General features: G+C 38.9%; 1 protein-coding gene across 1 annotated transcript in view; it reads right to left on the bottom strand.

The window, feature by feature from the left end:
• The window catches only part of FMN2 (formin 2), a 433,801-nt gene that overhangs the window by 18,410 nt on the left and 392,763 nt on the right, over nucleotides 1-22,628 (bottom strand). Inside the window, exon 22 of the mRNA XM_077761768.1 lies at nucleotides 14,516-14,665. Within this exon, the coding sequence (XP_077617894.1) occupies nucleotides 14,516-14,665 (150 nt within the window). The remainder of the gene's footprint in view (nucleotides 1-14,515; nucleotides 14,666-22,628) is intronic.

Here is a 22,628-nt window from a genome sequence, read left to right as displayed (position 1 = left end):
TTAAATAACTACTCACAAACGGTAAAATATAGACTTTATGGGAGTCAGCACAACTTTTTTCCTTTTTACTATGATCCGCCAGCTTTCTGATGGCAATGCTCTCGTTTCTCTTATGCTGCAAGTGTGTGCATGGTCCTTGAATCTCATGTGACTATTTGGGACACAATAAGAGACCATAAGCAGTGGTAAAGTATGCTGTGAGTCCTTTTTCTTTTTCTTCATTAACAATAGGAATATCATATGTTTGCACGTATAGGAGGATTAGGAGGAACTTAACGGAGGACAATGGGGGAGAAGGAGGGGGGAAAGAGTGGGGGAAAGGGGGAGAGGCAAACCATGAGAGACTCTTGAATGCTGACAAAAACTGAGGACTGATGGATGTGGGGGAGGGGGTGGGCACGGAGAGGGGCACTTGTGGGGATGAGCACTGGGTGTTATATGGAAACCAACGTGACAATAAACTATCTGTAAAAAAAAAAAGAAAAAGAAAAAGAAAAAAGAAAAAGAAACAATAGGAAGTAGGGAGCTTTACAAACTAGGAGCCAGTTTAAGCCTCCTTCATAATAACATCATTTTCACTTACTTGCATTTGTATTTTTTCCCGAATGGTTATGTGTGACTTCCAATAACACCCTTCCAATAACATCCATCAACCTGTCTGCCCATCCATCTCATCTGTTCAGCCATCCAGCCATTTATCCATGATATTAAAATAACAATTACCTTTCCGCCTTGTTCTCTAATCAGCCCATCAATGTTACCTAGCTTTAAGTTCTTGCTTTGGTACTCTGCACAAACGGTTCTTTTATTTCACTTTTGTAAAATGAAAACATTAGGAAAATAATCAAAGGCTATAGGAAGTAAGGTTTCTCCTACTACTCAGCTTATTTACCTCTTCCATACACTTGGAAAATTTTAATGTGGCTAAATGGAATTTTACCAAACTTTCCAAAAATCTTATACCTAGGCCATAGGAATTTGAACCAAAGAGGTTAATTGTAAAAAATACTTTCTCTCATAAAGATCAACTACAAATATGCTTTTATTTCTGATGTTTTATCCTTGCAACATATGTATTACCTAAATGTATAATGATAATTAGAATGTCTACTTATTTATTTCTTTATTTATTTTGAGAGAGAGCATGTGCAAGTGCGGGGGAGAGACACAGAGAGAGAGAGAAGGAGAGAGAGAGGGAGAGAGAGAGAGAGAGGGAGAGAGAGAGAGAGAGAAGGAGAGAGAGAGAATCCTAAGCAGCCTCCATACTGTCAGCATGGAGGGCTCAATCTTATGAACCATGAGATCATGACCTGAGCTAAAGTTAAGAGTCAGACCCTTAACCTATTGAGCCACCCAGGCACCCTGATAATTAGAATATTTTAAATATTAAAGACTTAGTACTGCTACTCCTTCGCTTTTCCATACCCAACAAATTTTAGAGGACTGGAGATTCTCACATGCAAACTTCTACTTCTGGCTATTTAAATTCTAAATGAAGTTTTGTGATTCTGATAACAATTCCGATATGTGGTTTTGTCCCACACCACCAAGCAATTTATTCAGTCCTGACACTGTCTACCTAGAGATAGCATCAGATCTCACAGCTTAAGGCTCAGCCCCACGGGACTGCAACCCCTCCCTCACTTCAGATGTCAATGGCAAGAACAGATTGTCATCTGTACTTCTGACCCGTAGGCTAGAGATGGAAGGTTCCAACAACCCCTCCTTGGGTTCAATTAATTTGCAGCCCAGCCTCAGACGTCCATATTATAAAACAATAGAGAAATATGAATAGGGCTTAAATCTATGGAGTAAAGGACTAATCCATTAATAGGACTATAGAGTACTCTGTTTATTAGAAACACAAAAACTAAACATGATGCCTTTATATCATGTCTCATTACTGGGTTCTGTTACACATGACTATGACACAAGATTGCCCCAGGGGAATCCTACGTCAAGGACGCTACTGCCCCAGTTCTAATTTGGTGGAGATGAGGGTCATCTTTGGGTTAATGCAACTTGGAGATCAGGTTCTCTCTCATGTGACAGCCACCTTTCCCTCCAGGACACTCTCCCATCACCTCCTCTCCCAACATCTCTCCAGAAGCACCTGAGGCAGAGTAACAGTGTGGAGTCCAGGAAGAAATGGTAGTGACCTTATGACTGCAGGTCCACTCTGCTTGCAGCACAACAGCTATGGCCTCCACCCACATCCCCAGAATTCTGTCCTCATTGAGACAATACTTTCTGAAAATCATGATTTCATCATAGAAAGCCAGAAAGCTTGAATCTGCCTAAGTCCCCAGAGAACAGGGCAGGCCTACTTCCCGACTATGCACAGGACACCACCACTCTCCTCTGAGCCTTAGTCTTTACTTTGCCGAGTGCAACCATCGGTGAATTCCATATAATGCAGTAGGGGATGCAGCTCACAGTAGGAAAGGACTGTGTGCCCTTTCTGTAAATGCAGAAGTGGCATGACCCTCATTACGCAAGGCACAGCTATTCCAACAGGACTTTATATAGCTCAGCATCAAGTTTTAAATCATTCAAGGAAAGAGTCTGTAAGGACACATACCAGCCTTTCTCCAGAGAGAGATCAATGAGCTGTGGAGACATGCTGGCCAGGAATAATTTCTTTCATCTAGATTTAGAGTGTGATACACGGGTACCAGTCTAACTGTTATTCCTAAAGGAAAGAGCAACCTTTATAATCAATTGGAGGTGGAGCGTGGCCAGGGCTGCGTGTGAGAGGATGGAGACAAAGCTGATGGATTATTTAAAGAATGTTTAATGTTATTCAACAAGATAAAATGACAGATGAAGCTGATTACATAATGTTGTCAAAGTTAGAAAGACATTCAAGGCATCAGGGATCCTGAGTGTTTTATTATATATCTTACTCAGGAGAAAAGCAAAATAAATCCAAATGGGACGAGATAAAATAAAAATGCTCAGAGGTTTCATGTAAGACAACGTTCAGAAAGAGTGAGCAGACAAACCTCTGCGTATCTATATGTTGATATTATAGTTATAATTAGAAAACCTAAATTACAAAAAAGAATACCATTTCAGGAGTTCTATATAGATATGATGCAATGTTCTTTTCTTTGGTTCTGTAATTTTATTAGTCTTAAAAACTGCAAAATCACAGGGGCACCTGGGTGGCTCAGCTGGTAGGTGCTTGACTCTGGGTTTCGGCTCAGGTCATGACCTGGCGGTTTGTGGGTTTGGGCCTCATGGCTGGCTCCATGCTATCAGTGCAGAGCCTACTTGGGAGTCTGCCTCTCTGCTCTTTCTCAAAAATAAATAAACTTTAAAAAATTGCAAAATCATAGCTTCTAAAACTCCAAGAGCATTAGAATTGAATATGAAACTAGGATGTGCATAAAATATTGTATATATACAATAATCTAAATGAAGATGATTGTGATGACATTGATTTAAAGGTCCTTTTAAGGAGGAACAAATTATAAACAATAGCTTTCTATATAAATCAAAGAACCCAAGCTTATGTGATACCAGCTTGTCATGATGACTGTCCAATGGAAAGACACTTGAATTGACTGGAAATGCCAATATCCAAGGCCATGCTGTAATTCTACAGCAAGTTCTCTGGCATCAACATGGTCAGTCTTCATTGTGAATCCACTGGTCAGAAAGTACCCTATTATTTTTTCATCAAAAAAGTGCCTTCTTTCCCTGGGCTGTGACTCTACTCGTGACCTAGTAGTTGCTCATGGTTCAAACTACAAGGCCCAACTGTTTATGACAAGCAGAAACAAACACCTTGAGCAGCACCTTGGCCAGATTTGAAAATGTTTATTTATAATAGGGGAATAATTTCAAAACACGTACACACATACACACACACAATGTCTACTACCTTCTATGTATTTTTTTTTTTTTAATTTTTAAAGTAGGCTCCACGCCCAAAGTGGGGCTTCTACTCATGACCCTGAGATCAAGAGTTGCATGCTGCACTGACTAAGTCAGCTAGGCACCCCATATTGTGTGTATTTTTAACATGACTTACGATTTCCTGAAATGGGTTTACACAGGAAAAGCGCCGGCTTATTTTATCATCATAGTCAAGCTATTATAAACTAATCATCTAAATTAATGGGGATCTTTTTGATTTTGGAATGAGCTATGCAATTTCTTTTTATTTTTCACAGTTTTTACCAGCAGATTTATCTCCCAAGTTTTGATTTATGTAATATTCATGTTAGTAGTTAAAAGCTTTGCTCTTCATGAGTACATACTGAACTCTAAGGGTACAGGGGAGAGATAGCTCAAGAGTGTACCAAGAAGAAAGACAAAGGAACTTTTAGTAGGACTTCAAAGCCATTAGAAATGTAAACAGATCACCGAAAGTGGTCAGGACATCCAATTGTGGTCTGTTTTTATGCTTAGAACTCTAATGTGAGAATTCTACTTATTAAAAAAAAAAAAGAAGAAGAAAAGAAAAAACGCTTTACCAGGGCGCCTGATATGCTCAGTTTGGTTAAGCTTCTGACATCGGCTCAGGTCATGATCTCACAACTTGTGAGATCGAGCCTCAGGTAGGGCTCTCTCAGAGCCTGGAGCCTACTTCAGATCCTGTCTCCTTCTCTCTCTGCCCCTCTACCACTCATGCGTGCTCACATGTGTAACACACACACACACACACACACACAGTCTTTTTCTCTCTCTCAAATATAAACATTAATTAAAAAAGCTTTACTAAGATATCATTAACATATTATAAAAATCGATCACTTAAAGTGGACAATTCGATGTTTCTTTTAGTATATTCACAGGGCTGTGCAGCCGTCTAATTTGAGAACATTGCATACTCCCAAAAGAAATTTCACTAGCCGTCCCTCCCCATGCTACTCTCCCCTCAACCCCCAACACAGCTAATCTACTTGCAGATCCTATATATTTGCCAATTCTGGACATTTCCTATAAATCAAACCGTAAATATACAGTCTTTTGTGACTGTGTTCTTTCACATAGCACAGGAGTGCCTGGGTGGCTCAGTCGGTTGGGCATCCAACTTCAGCTCAAGTCATGCTCTCAGGGTTTGTGGGTTCGAGCCCCACATTGGGCTCTGTGATGGCAGCTAGCTCAGAGCCTGGAGCCTGTTTCAGATTCTGTATCTCCCTCTCTCTCTGACCCTCCCCTGCTCACGCTCTCTCTCTCTCTCTCTCTCTCTCTCTCTCTCTCTCAGAAATAAATAAATAAATAAAACCCACTTAGCATATTTTCAAGGTTCATCCACAGTAGAGCATACATCAGTGCTTCATTTCTTTTTATTGCCAAATAATATTCTACTGTAATATTCACATTTTTGATTTATTTGCTCATCAGTTGATGGACATTTGAGCTGTTTCCATCTTTTGGATATTATGAATAATGCTGCCATGACCACAGGTACAAAAGTGTTTGTGTGGACGTATGCTTCTACTTCTCTTCCGTATACACATAGGAGGGAGTTGCTGGGTCCCCTGGTAACTTATCTTTAACCTTCTGAGGGGATGCCTGAGTGTTTTCCAAAGTGGCAGCACTATTCCACAGTCCTGCCAGCAACACGAGACTTTCGCAGGCTGTCTCCTCATCTCCACCAACACTCGTTACTGTCTGCCATACTAGTGGGCTGCCCTGGTGGGCGTGTGTCACTTTGTGTCTTTAATTTACATTTCTGTGGTGGCTAAAGATACAGGGCATCTTTTCATATGTTTATTAGCCATTCTGCTCACTTTCTGAAGACCAGTCTCCATCTCCTCCCCACAAAGACACCCGAATGTCATTTTTTTGTATGTCCTATATAAAAATACATATTCTCAAATTCCTTCAATACTGATCTCCATTCCTGGTTCCCTCCACACAAACCTCTTCCCCTTCTACTACACATACACGCACACTCAGCACATGCTTTCACACAGATTCCTCTTAAAATTGAGTTTGGTGCTTTGTCATAGTTGCTTCTCAACCTTAACCAGACTTCAGCAGCAAAACCAGGTAAGTTAATTGCTATTTATCAAATAAAATAATTACGAGCATGTCTTGGTCTAACCTTGGCTTCAAATCATTTGTAGAGACTAACAGGTCTGGCGGGTCTGGGAAAGGACACCAAGACAGCGGGTCTGATGGGTCTGGAAAAAGACACCAAGATGGCGGATCGGACTCCATCTTACGACCGCCTCAGGACTTTCCTGCCACCAGCTTCCCGCCACTGGTTTCTCAGAAGACACGTCACCTCAGCAGAAACGAGACCAATACCTAAACCACTGCAGAGACAATGTCTTCCATCTTTACCTCTCATGACTAGTCTATGATTATCCATTATTTACCTTAGAATTCCAAGCTTTTAAGAAGCACTTTCCATTTCTCTACAGCTTCACTCACGCTACTGCTAACAGAGGCGGTGTCAGAGTGGAATCCTGAAGCAGAATAGGTGGAATTCCTTTGTTTGAAGAGGTCAGAGTCAGCATGGAGAATACCACAGTGGGAATGAACTGCAGAGAGCCTCTCCCTTCTTACATTTTTCACTATCTTAAAAATCCAGGCTCTAATAGAAGCCCACACAAAACTAAGAATTTGCTAATTTGATACTGTACAAATCTAACGGATCTAGACCTCTTCTGCCACTAGATTATAATCATGACATTGTTTGAGACTATCCTACTGGAACTTAAAGTGATCCCTTAAAAATACCATCTTGCTTGTAAAGGAACAGATTGTATAGGAATCGTTTCCAGCCCATATAAGCTACGTAATGTTAGTTTTCACGGGTAATTTAAAATATCTACTCCATGAAGTAATTTTGATCCAAAATGGTTTCACTACAAACTTTGCTAAGACATCAAAAAATATTTTTAGCAAATGCTGAAGAAAAATTAATAATTGTTCAGTTAACTTTACAAGCCTCTGCAAATTTACTGGAAGGTACCACAGTGTTTATTTAAATCCTTTTCAAAGCAAAAATATCTTTGAACAAGCTACTTTCTTGGTGTGGTCCTGAGTCCCTGATGGGGAGCTAGAACCAGAAACTCTAAGGGTGAGTTTCTTCCAGTTTTTAACATGAGGCTTTTGAGAAAGGATTTTCCTAGATTTAAAAAACATCTCTTGGAACATGGCAAGGTCAAGAAATGCAATGATCTTGGGGCGGCTGGGTGGCTCAGTTGGTTAAGCATCTGACTTCAGCACAGGTCATGATCTCACGGTTCGTGGGTTCGAGCCCCTCATCGGGCTCTGTGCTGACAGCTAGCTCAGAGCCTGGATCCTGCTTCTGATTCTGTGTCTCCCTCTCTCTCTCTGACCCTCCCCTGCTCACACTGTCAGTCTCTCTCTCTCAAAAAAATAAATAAAACATTAAAAAAATATATTAAGAAATGCAATGATCTTTTCCATAATGTTCACCTTATGATTTTACATCGTTCTTGGATAACTAAGTTTTAGAAAGGGTACTTCTGATATCCAGGGGGGTCACATCTTTCCCCAACCTTGCCTTTGGAAATCATTCTCAGATAGAAAGGGAAAGTGTGCATTCTTGATCTCTAACATCCCAGCTAACACAAACTTGTTAGCATATGAGCCTAGACTTACAATTTTCTGACCCTCTACAACTGGGACAGGCTGCAACCTGTGAACAGCAAGTTCGTATTACATGAATCACATCAGGTTATTCCTTTTTTAAAAATCCCTTTGATGACTTTGTATTGCATGCACAATAAAAGTCAATCTCTTACCATGATCTCCAAAAGACTGAATGATCACGCCCCTGCCTATCCATCAAATTCATCTCACGGCCTTCATCTTTTTTGGAGTGCACCCAATCTTTTCTGCCACGTTGTCTCAAACTTCCTACGTCTCTGCCTGTCACACACTGTGTTTCCCCTTACCACCCTGCCCCTTCATACAGCTGCTACGTCAAATTCTTTAGGTATCAACATAAATGTTGCCTCTTCAGAAAGGCCTCCTCTTACCATCTTTTAAGGTACACCTTCAAAAACAGTTCATATTTTTTTCACAGTACTTATTTCAACCTATAATTTAAAACTGCGCTTGTTTATTTTTACTGTCTTTTCTATTGTCTGCTTCTCTACTAAGGTGTAAGAGTCATACAGCCAGAAAAATTGCCCAGCACACAGGACATAAATAGTTTTCAATAATTAATAAATTAATGTATTATCTATTATGTCTTAATGCATATTAATCACTCCTTTGGCGAATATAGATCACCTTCCCTACACATTCTCAGGCTCCATTGCCACAATTCTGATTCTTCTCAACTGTTGTGCGAAAGCTTCTGCTATAGAAAGTCAGAAGTAGGAAGAGAATTTCTTTATGTGTTGTTTCTCTAGACATTGACGTCTGAATTAAAGGGGCAAATGGTTGGCTAAATTCATTTAATGTTGCAATGCAACAATGCAGTACAACAAATAGGTATCCAACACATAAATTATTACATAACAATAAACCTTCTTTCCTTAACTCTGTTCTTCAGATATATTTTTCAGATGCTTTGAAAATGGTCACTTCCTTCTACCCTAATAACTTCATACTTAAATCTGAAGATACAGTTCACTTAAATATAAATTATGGAAACAGGAATGTTAACATGGCCTGAGGTGCTCTCCAATTTAATGCATAACCTTCTAAAGCCAACCATTCAAATCCTTTTCTTCTAATTACAGATTTCAGCAGGGCAGAAACCAGACTTGATTACCACATGCTTGTGCAATTAGAGGAGTAGTTATCCTCTCTCCTGGTTCATCAAAGACTACCTGGCTCAAAATAAAATAAACCAGTAAATTAAGTTAGACAACACTTTAAACACAACCCTTACTAGTGTCACAACTGATTTATTAAATTAAGATGTCTTAAGCCAACTAAAAATAAAATTATGATAGGCCATGCTGCATACTATGGCGTTTGAGGCCCAGTTGCCTAGAATGACCTTACTTCCATGGATCGCCTGTGAAAACCCTACGCCAACTCCAAACTCCTTGTCCAAAGTCCTCTGGACAGAATTAACCCTTCACCCTGCCCCCAGTTTCCCCACTGCATGTACCACCGTGTCTGTGCTGGGCGTCAGGTCAACGAAGACAGGAACTTCGCCACATGGACTTGAATGTCTCCTGTGCATAGTAAAACTCCATTTATGGAAGGAGAGAATAATCACAAATACCTTCGCATAGTGATACAGCTGAAGCTTGCCTAAAAACCGAACTCCACTTACAACAGAGCAAAAGTGAAAAGTGAAGTTGTTTGGGGCCCCACTGCCTTCTCCCAGGCACACAGTCCCATCAGGCTCAAAAAACACTTGTATTCCCAATTAATCTGTACTTCTTTCCTCTAATTAATACAGCTCTTGTTGCCCAAGCTCCGCAGGGCCTCACTGGTGGCCAGGCAAGACTGATGCTATTGTTTTCCTGAAAATAAGAATTAAGGGCTGTCCATTTCTTGACATCTTAGCAATATGCTCTGTGAGGCCTTTAGGGAGATGGTTGGCAGAGTAAATGTTGGTTGATTCCCCCATCTTCTGGAGATAGCCAAGCTCCACTGTTTTAATGAGTTTTCATATGTTTTGTGATGCTTAGTGATAACAAGTCTACATTTCTTACTGACAATTGTATACATCCACCTCCAAGTGTATATGTAAAAACCACTTTTTCTAAATCATGATAAAACTAATGGGTCAGTTGTCTAAAAGCATCCAAACAGGAATCCCTTTGTATAGCATGATGAAAATATGGAGGGAAGGACTGTGTGAACATTCTCAAATAAAAGTTCACCCTTGGACTCAAAATCACGATGTTCTACCTAACCAAAAAGTAACCGAGTCACAAAAATGCCTTGTATGTACTGAATTATGTTAACATGCCTTTTCGATATGTTACCTTACCTTGTAGATAGTCATGATCAAGATATCATTAACATTAAATGATGAAGAAACATCCATCAAGCATTTGGCATATAGACACTGTGCTATATACTCCAAATATGTTATCTCTTTTAGTCTACACAATAACACTGCAAAACAGGTTAGTATTTCCATTTTGCAGTTTTGGAAACTATGACTTTCTATGACTAGGCTGTTAAGTGGAAGAGTTAACTCAAAAATCCTCATGTGGGGGCACCTGGGTGGCTCAGGTGGTTGAGCTTCCGACTTCGGCTCAGGTCATGATCTCACGGTTCGTGGGTTCGAGCCCCGCGTCGGGCTCTGTGCTGACAGCTAGCTCAGAGCCTAGAGCCTGTCTTCGGATTCTGTGTCTCCCTCTTTCTCTGACCTTCCTCTGCTCACGCTGTCTCTCTTTTTTTCTCTCTCTCTCAAAAAAAAAAAAAATTAAAAAAAATTCTCATGTGTTCCAAAACCACATCAATTAGAAAGAGAACAGAGCTTTCCGAGACCTTTCATGGATGTGTAGAAAGTCCCCATTTCTAGAAATATATTTACTTAATCATATGAGTCATCAGGACAGAGCCAGAAAATACAACGTTATTGCCCCTCTATAATCAGAACCAAATAGAAATGATGGGATAAGAAATATTTTTACAGGCTTTACAACCTTAAAGATATTATTCAATCTATGAATTCCAAATCAGACCAAGGAAAACTGGGTCAGAAAGCAAACAATTCGATCACATGAAACCACTGTTCAGACTTTTTCTACTATGCTAAGACATTCTGCTCATTAACGCAGATTATTTTTAAGGGCTTAATGAAGTTGGGGTGGTATATGAATGTTTACTTTGTTGCAAACTTCTCTTCTCTAACTCCAGTGACTGTAAGTAGGAGACTGTCGATCATGGTGCCCCTCCTCTCTGGCCGTGCAACTGTTGGAAACCACGGAACTAACTATGGTTCTCCACGCCCGATCCAGAGCTGGGCACAGCTCATCTGGAGTTCTTCTTTGGAATTATTCTAGATGGTGGAGACTGTTCTCTCCTACTGGGTTGCAAGAATGTGAGTCATGGCTGTGACCTATGGTCAGGGGGCCTTGCTTGGAAACTAGACCGAACCACAGAGAGTGGTGGCAGAATGGAAGAGGGGGAGAGAGCGAGCATGAGTGAGAGTGAGAGAGAGAGAGAGAGAGAGACAGGAAGAGGAAGGAGGAGGAGGAGGGGGGTGGTGAGAGAGTGAGAGACGGCAGACATACCTGGCTAACTCCCACAGACTGCAGTTCAAATTTCTGTATTCAGGCCATCCACACACAAGTTCCATCCCTGCGCTTCTGTGGTTTGACTGTCTAAACAAAGCCTTTCCTTTTGCTTAAGGTTTTTTGATTCTTTTTTTAAATATGCGGTGATAAACTTAAGCTACGTAAGAAAGCACGCTCGTTACTTTAAAGCTACATTCCTATTCCTGTGTCCTTGTCAAATACAATGATGTAACAAGTCAAATCGGCAAGTATTTATGGAGAGGTAGAGGGAAGAGGCATTGCGGCTTAGTGATAGTGAGAGCCGAGTCAGAAATGAAGACACAAAACGTCTCTTTGGTCAATGAAGACTAAACTGCAAATACCACGGTAGTTATGGTATAAAATGAAAACAGACATACCTTTAGGCATCCTCATAGTATGAAACTGACTAAATAAAATATGTAGGTAATAAAACCACAGTACAGAGGAGGGAACGGCCAGGCTGGAGATCCCATTGTAAGCCTCTGTAGTGTAGGTGAAGTTCTACTCAGAACGACACAGACTGTACCTGCAGTGAAACCCCCTTAACTGACCACATCGATGGCTGAAGGTATGAATACCCTTCCATCTATCCACAGAAAGTATGATACAAGGCTTATGCTAGGGCACGGCTGCTTTCCTTGGTGTCATTTGTGCACTTCCGGAAGGGCTCTGCGCTCGGTTTAATGCTCTGCTGTCCTAAAATGTTTTGATAATTTTTTTAACAAGGGGCCCCACATTTTCATTTTGCACTGTTTCCCGGACACTGTGTCAGTGGTCCTTTCCTAAGGAAAGACACACATTTTCTACAAACGAGTCAGACCAATGGTCTTGCTCATCAAAACCGCCTATTTTCTAGAAGTTAAAGGGCAAAGAAGTGCTCACCTGCCACATAGTCCTCCTACGCCTTTTATTAAAAGCAAATGATTTTGAAAAAAAAAATGAGAAGTCTGCAGTAAAGAGCAGTCATAATCTGCCAATTCACAACATGGGCACCAAGGGGTGAGCAAAGTCACCAACTGTTGCATCAAAAAGCGAAATCAGCAAGGGTTGGGTCAAAAAGCCACAGTATGAGGGCGCCTGGGTGGCTCAGGTAGTAGAGCGTCAGGTTTTGGCTCAGTCGGTTTGGGCTCGGGTCATGATCTCACAGTTCATGAGATGGAGCCCCATGTCCAGCTCTGTGCTGACAGTATGGAGTTTGCTGGAGATTCTCTCTCTCTGCCCCTCCCCTATTCATTGGAGCACATTCTCTCTGTCTCTCTCTGTGTAAATGAAGTTTTTTTTTTTTTTTTTTAAAAAGGCCACAGTAGATTCTTAGTAGAATGTAGTCCTACTACATTCTTAGTAGGACATGACAAGCACAGGATGGAAGATAAAAGAAACTTCTGGTTGGTTCATGAGGCACCTAGTGAAGAAAAGCTACTTTTAGTCATGTTAGATGCATACAATGTCACACAACAGTGGATGGGTACCAACGGTGATCCCTAGGGACACAAGTCTACCTCACAGAGCACAGGCTACATGGGGCCGGCATCACTGGAGGGCTGTGCGCGCGTGTGTGAATGAGTCAGTCTCCACAGTCCCTCGGGCGTGGCATCTCACCAGTTCCTGTGGAGGCGTGCGGAGCAAAGGCAAGCCACAATGAGAATACGTACCCACCTTCTTGTCCCAGGGTCCCCAAAAGTAGCACCACCACAGGACCCTGCCAGCCTTCTGAGACTGACTTATTTCTTTGATGTGCCATCAGAGCAACCGCTCCAAAACCACAGCCCCATCCATCGCGTCTCCTTGGCGCCTGCCTCTCATCGTTTCCATTCTCATTAAGGACTCCAGCCCCGGCCATCAAACAAATGGCTGTACACGGCGAAATACTCATCTTTCAGATTTGTACATTCAGGTGACTGAGGTGTCGGCCCTTTACCAGGGGAATAAGTTGACATTAGAGAGAAAAGGAGGCCTTCCCCTGGAGGGAAGCTGTAGGTGACGTGCCGAGGTCAAAAGAAGGCTCCTCTGTACAATTTTCCAAACTGACAGGCCTTGCTTGGTGATTTTTTTTTAAAAAAGATGATATATAACTAAGTCTGAAGGAAATGAATGATGGTTTAAATGTGCTTATATTTCAGGAATTACCTCTCCTATCTCAACTGCGTGGACTGTTGACTCAGCTGCATCTTTTAAGTTAACCCATAATGATGGACTTTGAGGTAGCATACCCTCAGTATCTTTAGAGTAGATGTTTCCAGTGTTTTCCTTCTGTTCAAACCACTCTCTTTTTCCATCCACTATTCACTGAGGTATAGTTTTTTCCATGATAATGCTATGGACTCTAAGTAACGTGTATGAGTTAGCATTCATAGCATAGTCTATGTGTTCAACAAATGCCAGCAATCAATTTCCACTGATTTAAGGATGTATCAGAATCTACTTATATATGAAAACTAGGTGGATAATCATGATTTTGTATGTGAGGACAATAAGCAGAAATTGTGGAATTTCGTGGCATGATGAACATAGTCTCTTAGGAGGTACGTTTTCTGAAGATCTAAAGCAAAGTAATTGTTAGTGCAAGGATATTGGAAAATATACTAATTGGTTCAGTATTAGGGTTTGGTTTACAGGGCTGATTATGTTTCCTTTCCATTCTCCCAAGAGACCCAGCTATTTGGGGCTGCTTTCCTGGGAGCGCTAGCTTTCCTCCTGAATTAATATTCAATATGCCTCTATGGAATATTGTAATCAGTGACAGAGACTTTATTTCATATACTTACGAGAGGAAATTTCCCTTCATTCCTGAAAAAATTTCCTTTAGGATATATGGTGTAAGTCTACTAGAATCCTGAAAGGTCTTTTAAAAAAATATTGATCATCTGTTTCTTGGTGATACCTGGCTGAAATTTTAATACAAATGGTGAAACTTGGACAATGCCTCATGAATTGAGCAAAAACAGAACAAAAGAAAATTGAGTCATCTTACCTCTACTGTCCTTGCTATTGGTCTTTTGAGGTGAGTAGGTCTGTCATCTCAGCAGGATTGTTCCCCTCCACTTACATGATCTGCTTTTGTGTGGTTTCCTCATCATACATAGAAGTTGTTTTACCAGACGGTGGCCCTGGCAAACCATCTCCCCAGCTATTCTCTGTAACATCATAGCTTCTATGCCAATCCTGCTTACTCAAACTCCAAATTTTGCCAAATCTTAGCACCCTGTTAAGACTTGATATTCCAGGTTGAAGGCCATCTAATTTTTCATTCAGGCTATAAACCTTGGCAACCCCAGTGGTGTCACACCTAATAAAACACCAGTTTTAAAATGCCATTGTGCAAATGAAAAAAAACCTACCTTTCTTGTAGAATGAGTTTGTTCTCTTTCTTCCAAAAGTCTTTAAAGTCAGAGCTGAATTCATGCCAGATACTGAAGAAAACATTTGGGGACACCTCCTTCTCTCCAATTTTTGGTTTCATGAAGAAATAGGCTGTAGTCTCCAAAAAGCTGTCAAAGCACACACACACACACAAGCATAAAAGCTATGATTACTTTCCAATATGGGATATTCTTCTTCATCCAAATGTTGATTTCATTCATGTGCAGTTATTATTACCAAGAGGACTCAAAATCTTCAAGCATCAACAGTAGTCTCTTACGGTTTCCTGTTTGAGTTTTGGATACAGATGATAGCAGCTGATAAGAGCCCTCCATATACTGATAACTGTGCCTGATCCAATTCCATTTTCAAAGCTAATCACTAGTGCCTGACATATTTCAGAAATAAAACCTGTAGTCAAGTGGGACCTACTGAAAGTAATGGGTCTATAATTTTTTCCAACTCTCAAAAAATATATAGCCATTTGTCCCCAAACTAATATGTATTCTATATGTACTTAATATTGCTTACATACATTCTGGCTTGGAAAGCTGGGGAAAGAAGAAAGTGAGTTCCAGAAAATGGTGACAAGGTGTCCCATCAGATCATGGCAATATCATTGAGTGGTACCAATATGATACTCGTCACTGTGACAGACCGACAGAGCCAGTCTTCAGAAGGTGCTGCTTCAAACGACAACTACATGAAGCTCAGAAGAGTTTCAAAAGGCCTATTTGACAGAGAACATACATCTCACAAATGGTAGATTTAAAACTCAACAAAAATCTTCCATTCCCATAAAAAATGCCCTGAAACAGACCTAGCCAATAAAACTGGTAATGCCGTAGAGAAGAGACACGGGCAACTGGTCAGAGTATAGCCAGAGTTGCTGCAAACAGGAGTGATGTTCCAATAACCTTTCCCCCCTTTGCTTGTTTCCCCACCTTGGCAGAAGGCAAGCACTAATGCTGCTACACAAAGATCAAGTTTGATTTACTAGGAAGTAAATATTTCTAAGGCAACTTGATTTTGCCACATTGTATTAAGAATATGTGTACACATATATATACATTCACACACATCTGTGTGTGTATTCAGTTTGCCATATAGCTGATTTTATATCCCTATCCTGAGGAAAATATGAAAAATATCTCATTGAGATGAGCATTCATAAGATGAGATGTGCAAGGTGAGTCTGCTCAGAAGATAAAGGAGGCTGAGCATTACACACAAAATTAAGAATTCGCAGCCACCCTAAGAGTTACCAACGGGCGAGTCTGTACTGTTTTTAAACTTTCCTTATAGTGGTCTCTGAGCAGGAAGATTCCCAAGGACACCAGCATTTAGATTGGGGATGACAGGATTTAGATTTAGATTAGATTTAGGTTTAGGTTTAGGTTTAGGTTTAGATATGACAGTGTTATGTGGTCAAATGTGTAATTCCTGGGAATTATGCATTTCTCCCTAGTTAGCCTAGCAGGAAAAATGACACAGTAAAGAAAGTCAATTCTGAGAAAGAGTCAGGCTGTGAAGTGGATATTGTATCTGAGAGTCTGGCTGCTGTCAGCTATGGGGATGACATCAGGATGCTCCACGGGAGGTACTGATGGTGTGAAGACGGCCAGGAGAGTGGAGAGCAGGGAGCAAGAGCAGTCTAAGGCACATCTGGGCCATATTTTATTAAAACTGATAATGTATGCACATAATTCCCTCCTGTAAAAACTGGTCATTCTCCTTATGTGCCTAAAGACTATTTATGACCTGTATGGCAGAAATTAGGTCTCAAATCCTCGACTATCCATTTATTCTTTTCCATCACTTCTCAGTATTTATGCCTCGTAAAATTTATTACAGACCAAGCCAGTCTACTTGGGCAGACATATCTCAGTTTTAATACTTGGTTCATCTGTTCAGCCATGTACAACTTTTTGAAAGTTGTGTCATGAGGCAGCATGGTAGAAAGGAAAGAACAGAGGATTTAGAATAGGAAGACATAGGATATTGACTCTGGCTCTTTGACTCGCTATATGAGCAAACCATTTCACATCATTCTGACTCAGCTTTTTCATCTATAAAATAGTGCATGTCATAAGCAATTTAATTCTAAAAACATTAGTTTCCAGAGTGTTTGTTAAATGTTTTAACACAGGACAAACTTATTTTGTGTTGCTTATTATTTTACATCACATATAGTCTACATTCTATATGACATATTAAGAAATATAAATATATATTTACCAAATATTTTCTCGAAACTGTAACTAGTTGAATTGAGGTTGATTTATTAATAAATGCTTATATGATCGTGTTCCCTGCAGATATTTTTGAATCATTGGCATGCACGGAGATTTGTGATACTAGTAACAATTATTCTAATTATTGAATAATTTCCCCTTGGCTTTGTCCTAAATTGCCTACATAGCTTTAGGAAGATAACAACTTTTGAATTTCAGTTTTGAGCTTTTAGTTTCTTCATCTGTAAAAGGGAAGGTATGTATGCTTTTCTAGATATCATAAAGATTAAACAAAAAGTACTTGCAAGTTATAAAATAAAATAGCAATATATGTATTCACTTTATAAGGAGCAAGCATTTTTCACCAAAAACACTCTATGTGCTAAACTTAATAAGTCGATGGGACATATTACTATCCTGCTATTGAGTTAAAGTCAACGTGAAATTGCTGAACAGAATGGCTCTTCATGATGACAACCTATGTGCTCAGCCATTTCTTTGGAAGCAGCCACAGTGAAAGAACAAGTGTCACCCAAGTATGACACAAATAGTAAAGAATGACCTCAGGACCACAAATGCCGTCCCAACTCTATTCAACAACCCCACATCCTAGAATAAAGCATAAGCACTTTTCTAAACCAACCAAACAAACGATTGGCAAAAATTTCTACAAGTTATCAGAGTATACCAGAGGTATTTTTGGTTATAAAATCCCGTCAATATTAGGTGGCATTTGGCTAATTCACACTTAAAGAACATGAGAGATACCCGTTTGGTTGATGGGTGGAAGGGATATGTTCTATTCTTTCTGAATCCTCCCCTTTTTTCCTAAATCTGAATCCAGGAGGGTCCCTTCTGCCAAACAGTAATACAGGAACACAAAAGAATGAGGGCATTTTTTTGGGACCTTCCTCAGTACTGGCTGTTCTGTGAAACTCTCTTGAAATGACTGTGAAACACTAGGAGCCAGTAGTGAAAAGAACTAAGTTCTTTTAGTTCTCACACTAAGAAAGTACAGCAATCATAGTAAAAAGCAACTCCAGAGGTCACCAAAACCCAAGAACCTTGTAATCACAATTCTTAAATAGCCCTTTCTGGAAAACATCAGCACTATACTTTTAGTACAAACATGAGATAGTACAAATATACTGCTCTGCAATACAACTGAGGTGACCACAGAGTTCTGAAAAGATAGCTCCAGCAGATTTGTTTTGAAATTTCTCTGAATCCCCACACAAAACCAGAGTCACCAACTAAGACGTTAAAAATCAAAGCAAATAGGAAAATATCTGCAAAAACACTGTGTCCAATATCACCACAAACTTCAAAATGCAAATAGGTGGGGGGGGGCCTCTGGGGGTCTCAGTCTGTTATGCATCTATCTGACTTTGGCTCAGGTCATGTTCTCGCAGTTCGTGGGTGCTGACAGCTCAGAGCCTGGAGCCTGCTTCAGAGTCTGTATCTCCACTCTCTCACTGCCCCTCTCTGGTTCTCTCTCTCTCTCTCTCTCTCTGTCTCTCTCTCTCTCAAAACTAAACAAACATTACAAAAAATTTTTAATGCAGACAGGGGAGACAAATCACTGACAACATAAAACCCAATTCATAACATCATTTGTTTAGGAGGAAATAGAGGGACTCCCCTAAAAACAGAAGAACCCCTGAGTCATAAACAGGCACTCGGGAAAAGTGTTAAGGGCCAATCTGAGAATTGCAGTTGAAATTGGAAGGGCTTTACGCACTGTAACCCATGGAAGAGGAGAAAAGATCTACAGTAAATTCTGAAAGGGATGGGAACAATCTGCAGCACATGAAGTCTTAGTACTAACCAAGAGAAACTCCCTCTTATGGCAAAACTCTGCATTGATAGAAAACGCTGGAAGTAGACTCAAATTGTGCAGGATAAACGCAGGGACAGAGGAAATAGAAAACGCAGATAGAGGGGAGGTTTTGCAGGCAATATGAGGTCATTTTTGTTTTACTCTTTTGTGCCATTGTGCACAAGCAACAAAAGAGAAAACTCTAGAACAGTGAAGCTATAAAAGCTATCCTCATTCATCTCATCTTCCTGAAAGAAAAATAATTTTATATAAAAATGAGAAAAATATTGGGGTCAAAAAAAGTATGCCAGTCAAACACTAAACATAGTCGTAGTGATGTGGTTTTATTATCAGAAAAACAGGTTTCAAGACAATACTATCATTTTCATCATTCCGACATCATTTCCTAATGAGAAAAACATCACATTTTCAGAAAGATGTAACAGTCCTAAATATGTATGCATCTAATAAGAATTTCAAAATACACGAAGGAACACCCAACAAACAAAAAGGGAAAAGAGGTAAAATTTTCATCATAATTGTTTATTTTAACATCCTATGTCAGTAATGGACAGAACTAGAAAAAAATCACTAAGGATATATAAGATACGAATATTATCAACAAATTGACTTAACTGACTTTTATAGAAGACTGCAATCAAAAATTAGAATATATTAGGGCATCTGAAAACATTCACCAACACAGATCAGATGCTAAATCATAACAAGTCTCGATAAATTTCAAAGGACTGAGATTATCCAGAATGTGTTCTCTGACCATAGTGGCTTTAAATATGAAAAAAATAAAAACGGCATATCCAGGAAATCTTCAATCTGGAAATAAACTAAAACTACTATAAATAACCCAGGGGCCAAAAAAGTAATCACACACACACACACACACACACACACATGCACACATTCACAAAAGAAATTAGAAAATATTTCAAACTGACTAAAATTGAAAACATAAGATCTCAAAATATGTGGGAGCAGATTAAGCAGTGCTTAGAAATTCAGAACTTTAAAATATCTATAATGAGAAAAAATCCTTATAATTAGAAAAAGAAAGGTATAAAATGAATAATGTAGGCATCTAACTCAAGACGTTAAAGAGGATCAGATTAAACGTGATTAAGCGGAAGAATGGAAATAATAAGAAAACAAAACAAAGAAACAGAAAACAAACCTTACAGAAAATTAACAAGACCATAAGCTGGATTACTGAAAAGTTTAATAAAATTGATAACCCCTATCAAAGTTGATAAAGAAAAAAAAGAGAAAACACAAATTACCAGTATCATAGATGCAAGGAGAGTTATCATTATGGATCCTACAGGCCTCAAAGGCATAATATGAGGTATTATCAAGAATTTTATAGCAATAACTCTTAAAAATTGAAATGATTTCCAATAAATTAAATAAATTATTTTTTATAAACTTGTAATAAGAAACACCCCTTTTCAAATCCTTGGAGTCCAAATTGCTGCACAGGTGCATTAGCAAACATTTAACAAAGAAATAATGCCAATTTAACACTAACTCTTTCAGAAACCAGAGAATGAGGGCACACTTCTCAACTCATTTTATAAAGCCAGCATAATTCTGATGTTAATACTCAGAACTGAAAACATATTATGAAAGAAAAAGAAAGGTTTTTAGACCAATATCCCTTGTGAACATAAGTAGAAAAGAGTTCATAAAATACTGACAAATCGAATGCAGGAATTTCGAAAATGGATACTATGCCGTGTACAAAAGGAGTTTATCCCAATACAAAGTTATTTTAACATTTGAAAAGCAATCAATGTAACCTGTCCCATGAGCAGAGTAAAGAAGAAAAGCCATATGATTATTTCAACAAATGAAGAAAAAGAATTTGAAAAAATTCAACTAATTCATTATTACAAAAGAGAAAAAGTTCTCTGCAAGAAGTCTAGACAATTAGATAAAGGACCTCTGTGAAAAGCCTCTAGCTGACATCCCACTCAAAATTATAGATGCCAGAGGATTCTGTTTAAACGAAGTCCACGTATATATAAAACTAATCTACGTTGATAGAAATCAAAATAATGATGGTCTCTTCAGAGAGGTATGGAGTAAACAGATTGAGGCAACAGAGCTGTTTTAAATCGTGTTTTAATGGTAATAACTCACTGAACTGGTTTTATTGTATAAATTATGTCTCAATTAACAAAGAAAAATAAAAGCAAGTTAGAAAAACAAAAAATGAGAAAAAGAAGGAGAGTGGGAAAGAAGGAACTGAAAGGAGATTGTGATTAGTCATATGTTTAATCGTTCTTTAAATTTTGTTTAAATTTATTTATTTATTTTGAGAGAGAGAGAATGAGAACAAGTGGGAGAGGGGCAGAGAGAATGAGAGACAGAATCCCAAGCAAGCTCCACGCCATTGGCACAGAACCCGATATAGGGCTCAAACTCAAAAAGTGTAAGTAAGATCCTGACGTGAGCCAAGATCAAGAGTAGATGCTTAACCGACTGCACCACCCAGGTGCCCCTGTTTAATAGTTATTAAAAGAAAAAACAAACCAGGGATATGGCTCTGCAGACCAGTGGGAACATGCCAGGGACAAGCCTATCAACCGGTGAAAACTGCTGGCTAATATTTTAAGATATGCTAAATGAAGTTAATAAAATGATAGAAGCTATAATAAACATAATTTGAAGTAGGAAAACTCAAAAATGAGATGGTAGGAGTTAGTAAAGAATCATGAATTTTAAAATATTTCACACATGAAGACTGAACCAGAAGTAACAAGAGCTAATAGATCAATACACCATTTGTTACTAGAAATAAAAGACAAAATGAAAGAAAATTTTAAGAACAAAAGAAAAATGAAGAAAAAAAGAAAGTTACAAATATAAAAGATAAGACCTTCCCATAAGTGTATTATAAAAGCCCCTACAAAAGATAACCAAAGCAGTGAAATGGAATACATTTTTTAAAATATGACTCAAGAACACTTTTTAGAAATAAATAAAAGTATTTGGAGCTACATGTTAAAAGGGCATGCCAATAATCAACCCTGAGACATATTTTAGTAAAATTATTATATTTTTTAAAAACGAAGAAAGAAAAATAATCATTTGGTCATCATGCAAAAAAACCAAGTCCCTTACAAAGGAAAAAAAAAAAAAAACCCTTACTATCACCAATATCCTATGTCAGAAGACAGTGGAATAACATACTTAAGATACTAAAGACAGAAAGAGTGAATCAAATATTATATACCCAACCCAACTGACTTTGGCTTACAAAGGGTGCAGGAGAACTGTCTTCAGTTTGAACAAATGGAAAAAATATTGTTCTAATGACCGATTTTCAAAGAATCTACCAGAATATGAGACTCAGGAAGTCACTGATGTTCAGGATTGTCAGATCAGGTTTCTCAACATGGAAAAGGACATAGGATGTTGAATCCTACAGTTAAGAACTCTGCCCTGAATTTGAACTGAAGTGTTGGTGTGAATTAACAACGTACTTTAATTCTAGCCCTGTCTACTAACAGGTCTAGTCACAGTACTAATTCAATAGTAACCATACTAGCACCCAGATCTGTGATCTTCAAAGACCATTCTAAATAATGGACCCAGTGCTGCTTGAAGAAATATCTCAATCCAGCAATGGGGGGAAAATGTACAAAATGAACCTGGAATGTCCTATGAAAGAAGATAGGAAGGAAGGTCATGTCAAAATAACTCAGAAGTGAACTTAAAGGTGGAACATTTTGTATATTAGTAAGAATACTAACTGCAAAGGAATGAAATTCCTAAAAATGCATTTGATTCAATGAGTTCATCACAATGCTGAATACTTTAAAAAATATATTTACTTACTGTTAGAAGATGCTAGAGAACCACCTATTATTTTGAAAGCTGAGAACTAAGGAAAAAAGAACACATTGCCTATATGAGGGAAATTTTTTTTCCTTTATAACTGAGAAAAATGACAAAAATGTCACCGTTTTACAGTTCCTTATAAATTAATGCATCCAGATATTGATTGTCAAAGGCTGG

The sequence above is a fragment of the Crocuta crocuta genome, unplaced genomic scaffold, assembly GCF_008692635.1.
Source record: "Crocuta crocuta isolate KB4526 unplaced genomic scaffold, BGI_CrCroc_1.0 scaffold243, whole genome shotgun sequence".
NCBI lineage: Eukaryota > Metazoa > Chordata > Mammalia > Carnivora > Hyaenidae > Crocuta > Crocuta crocuta.
The sequence above is the reverse complement of the archived record's forward strand: the minus strand, read 5'-3'. Positions and strand labels throughout refer to the sequence as shown.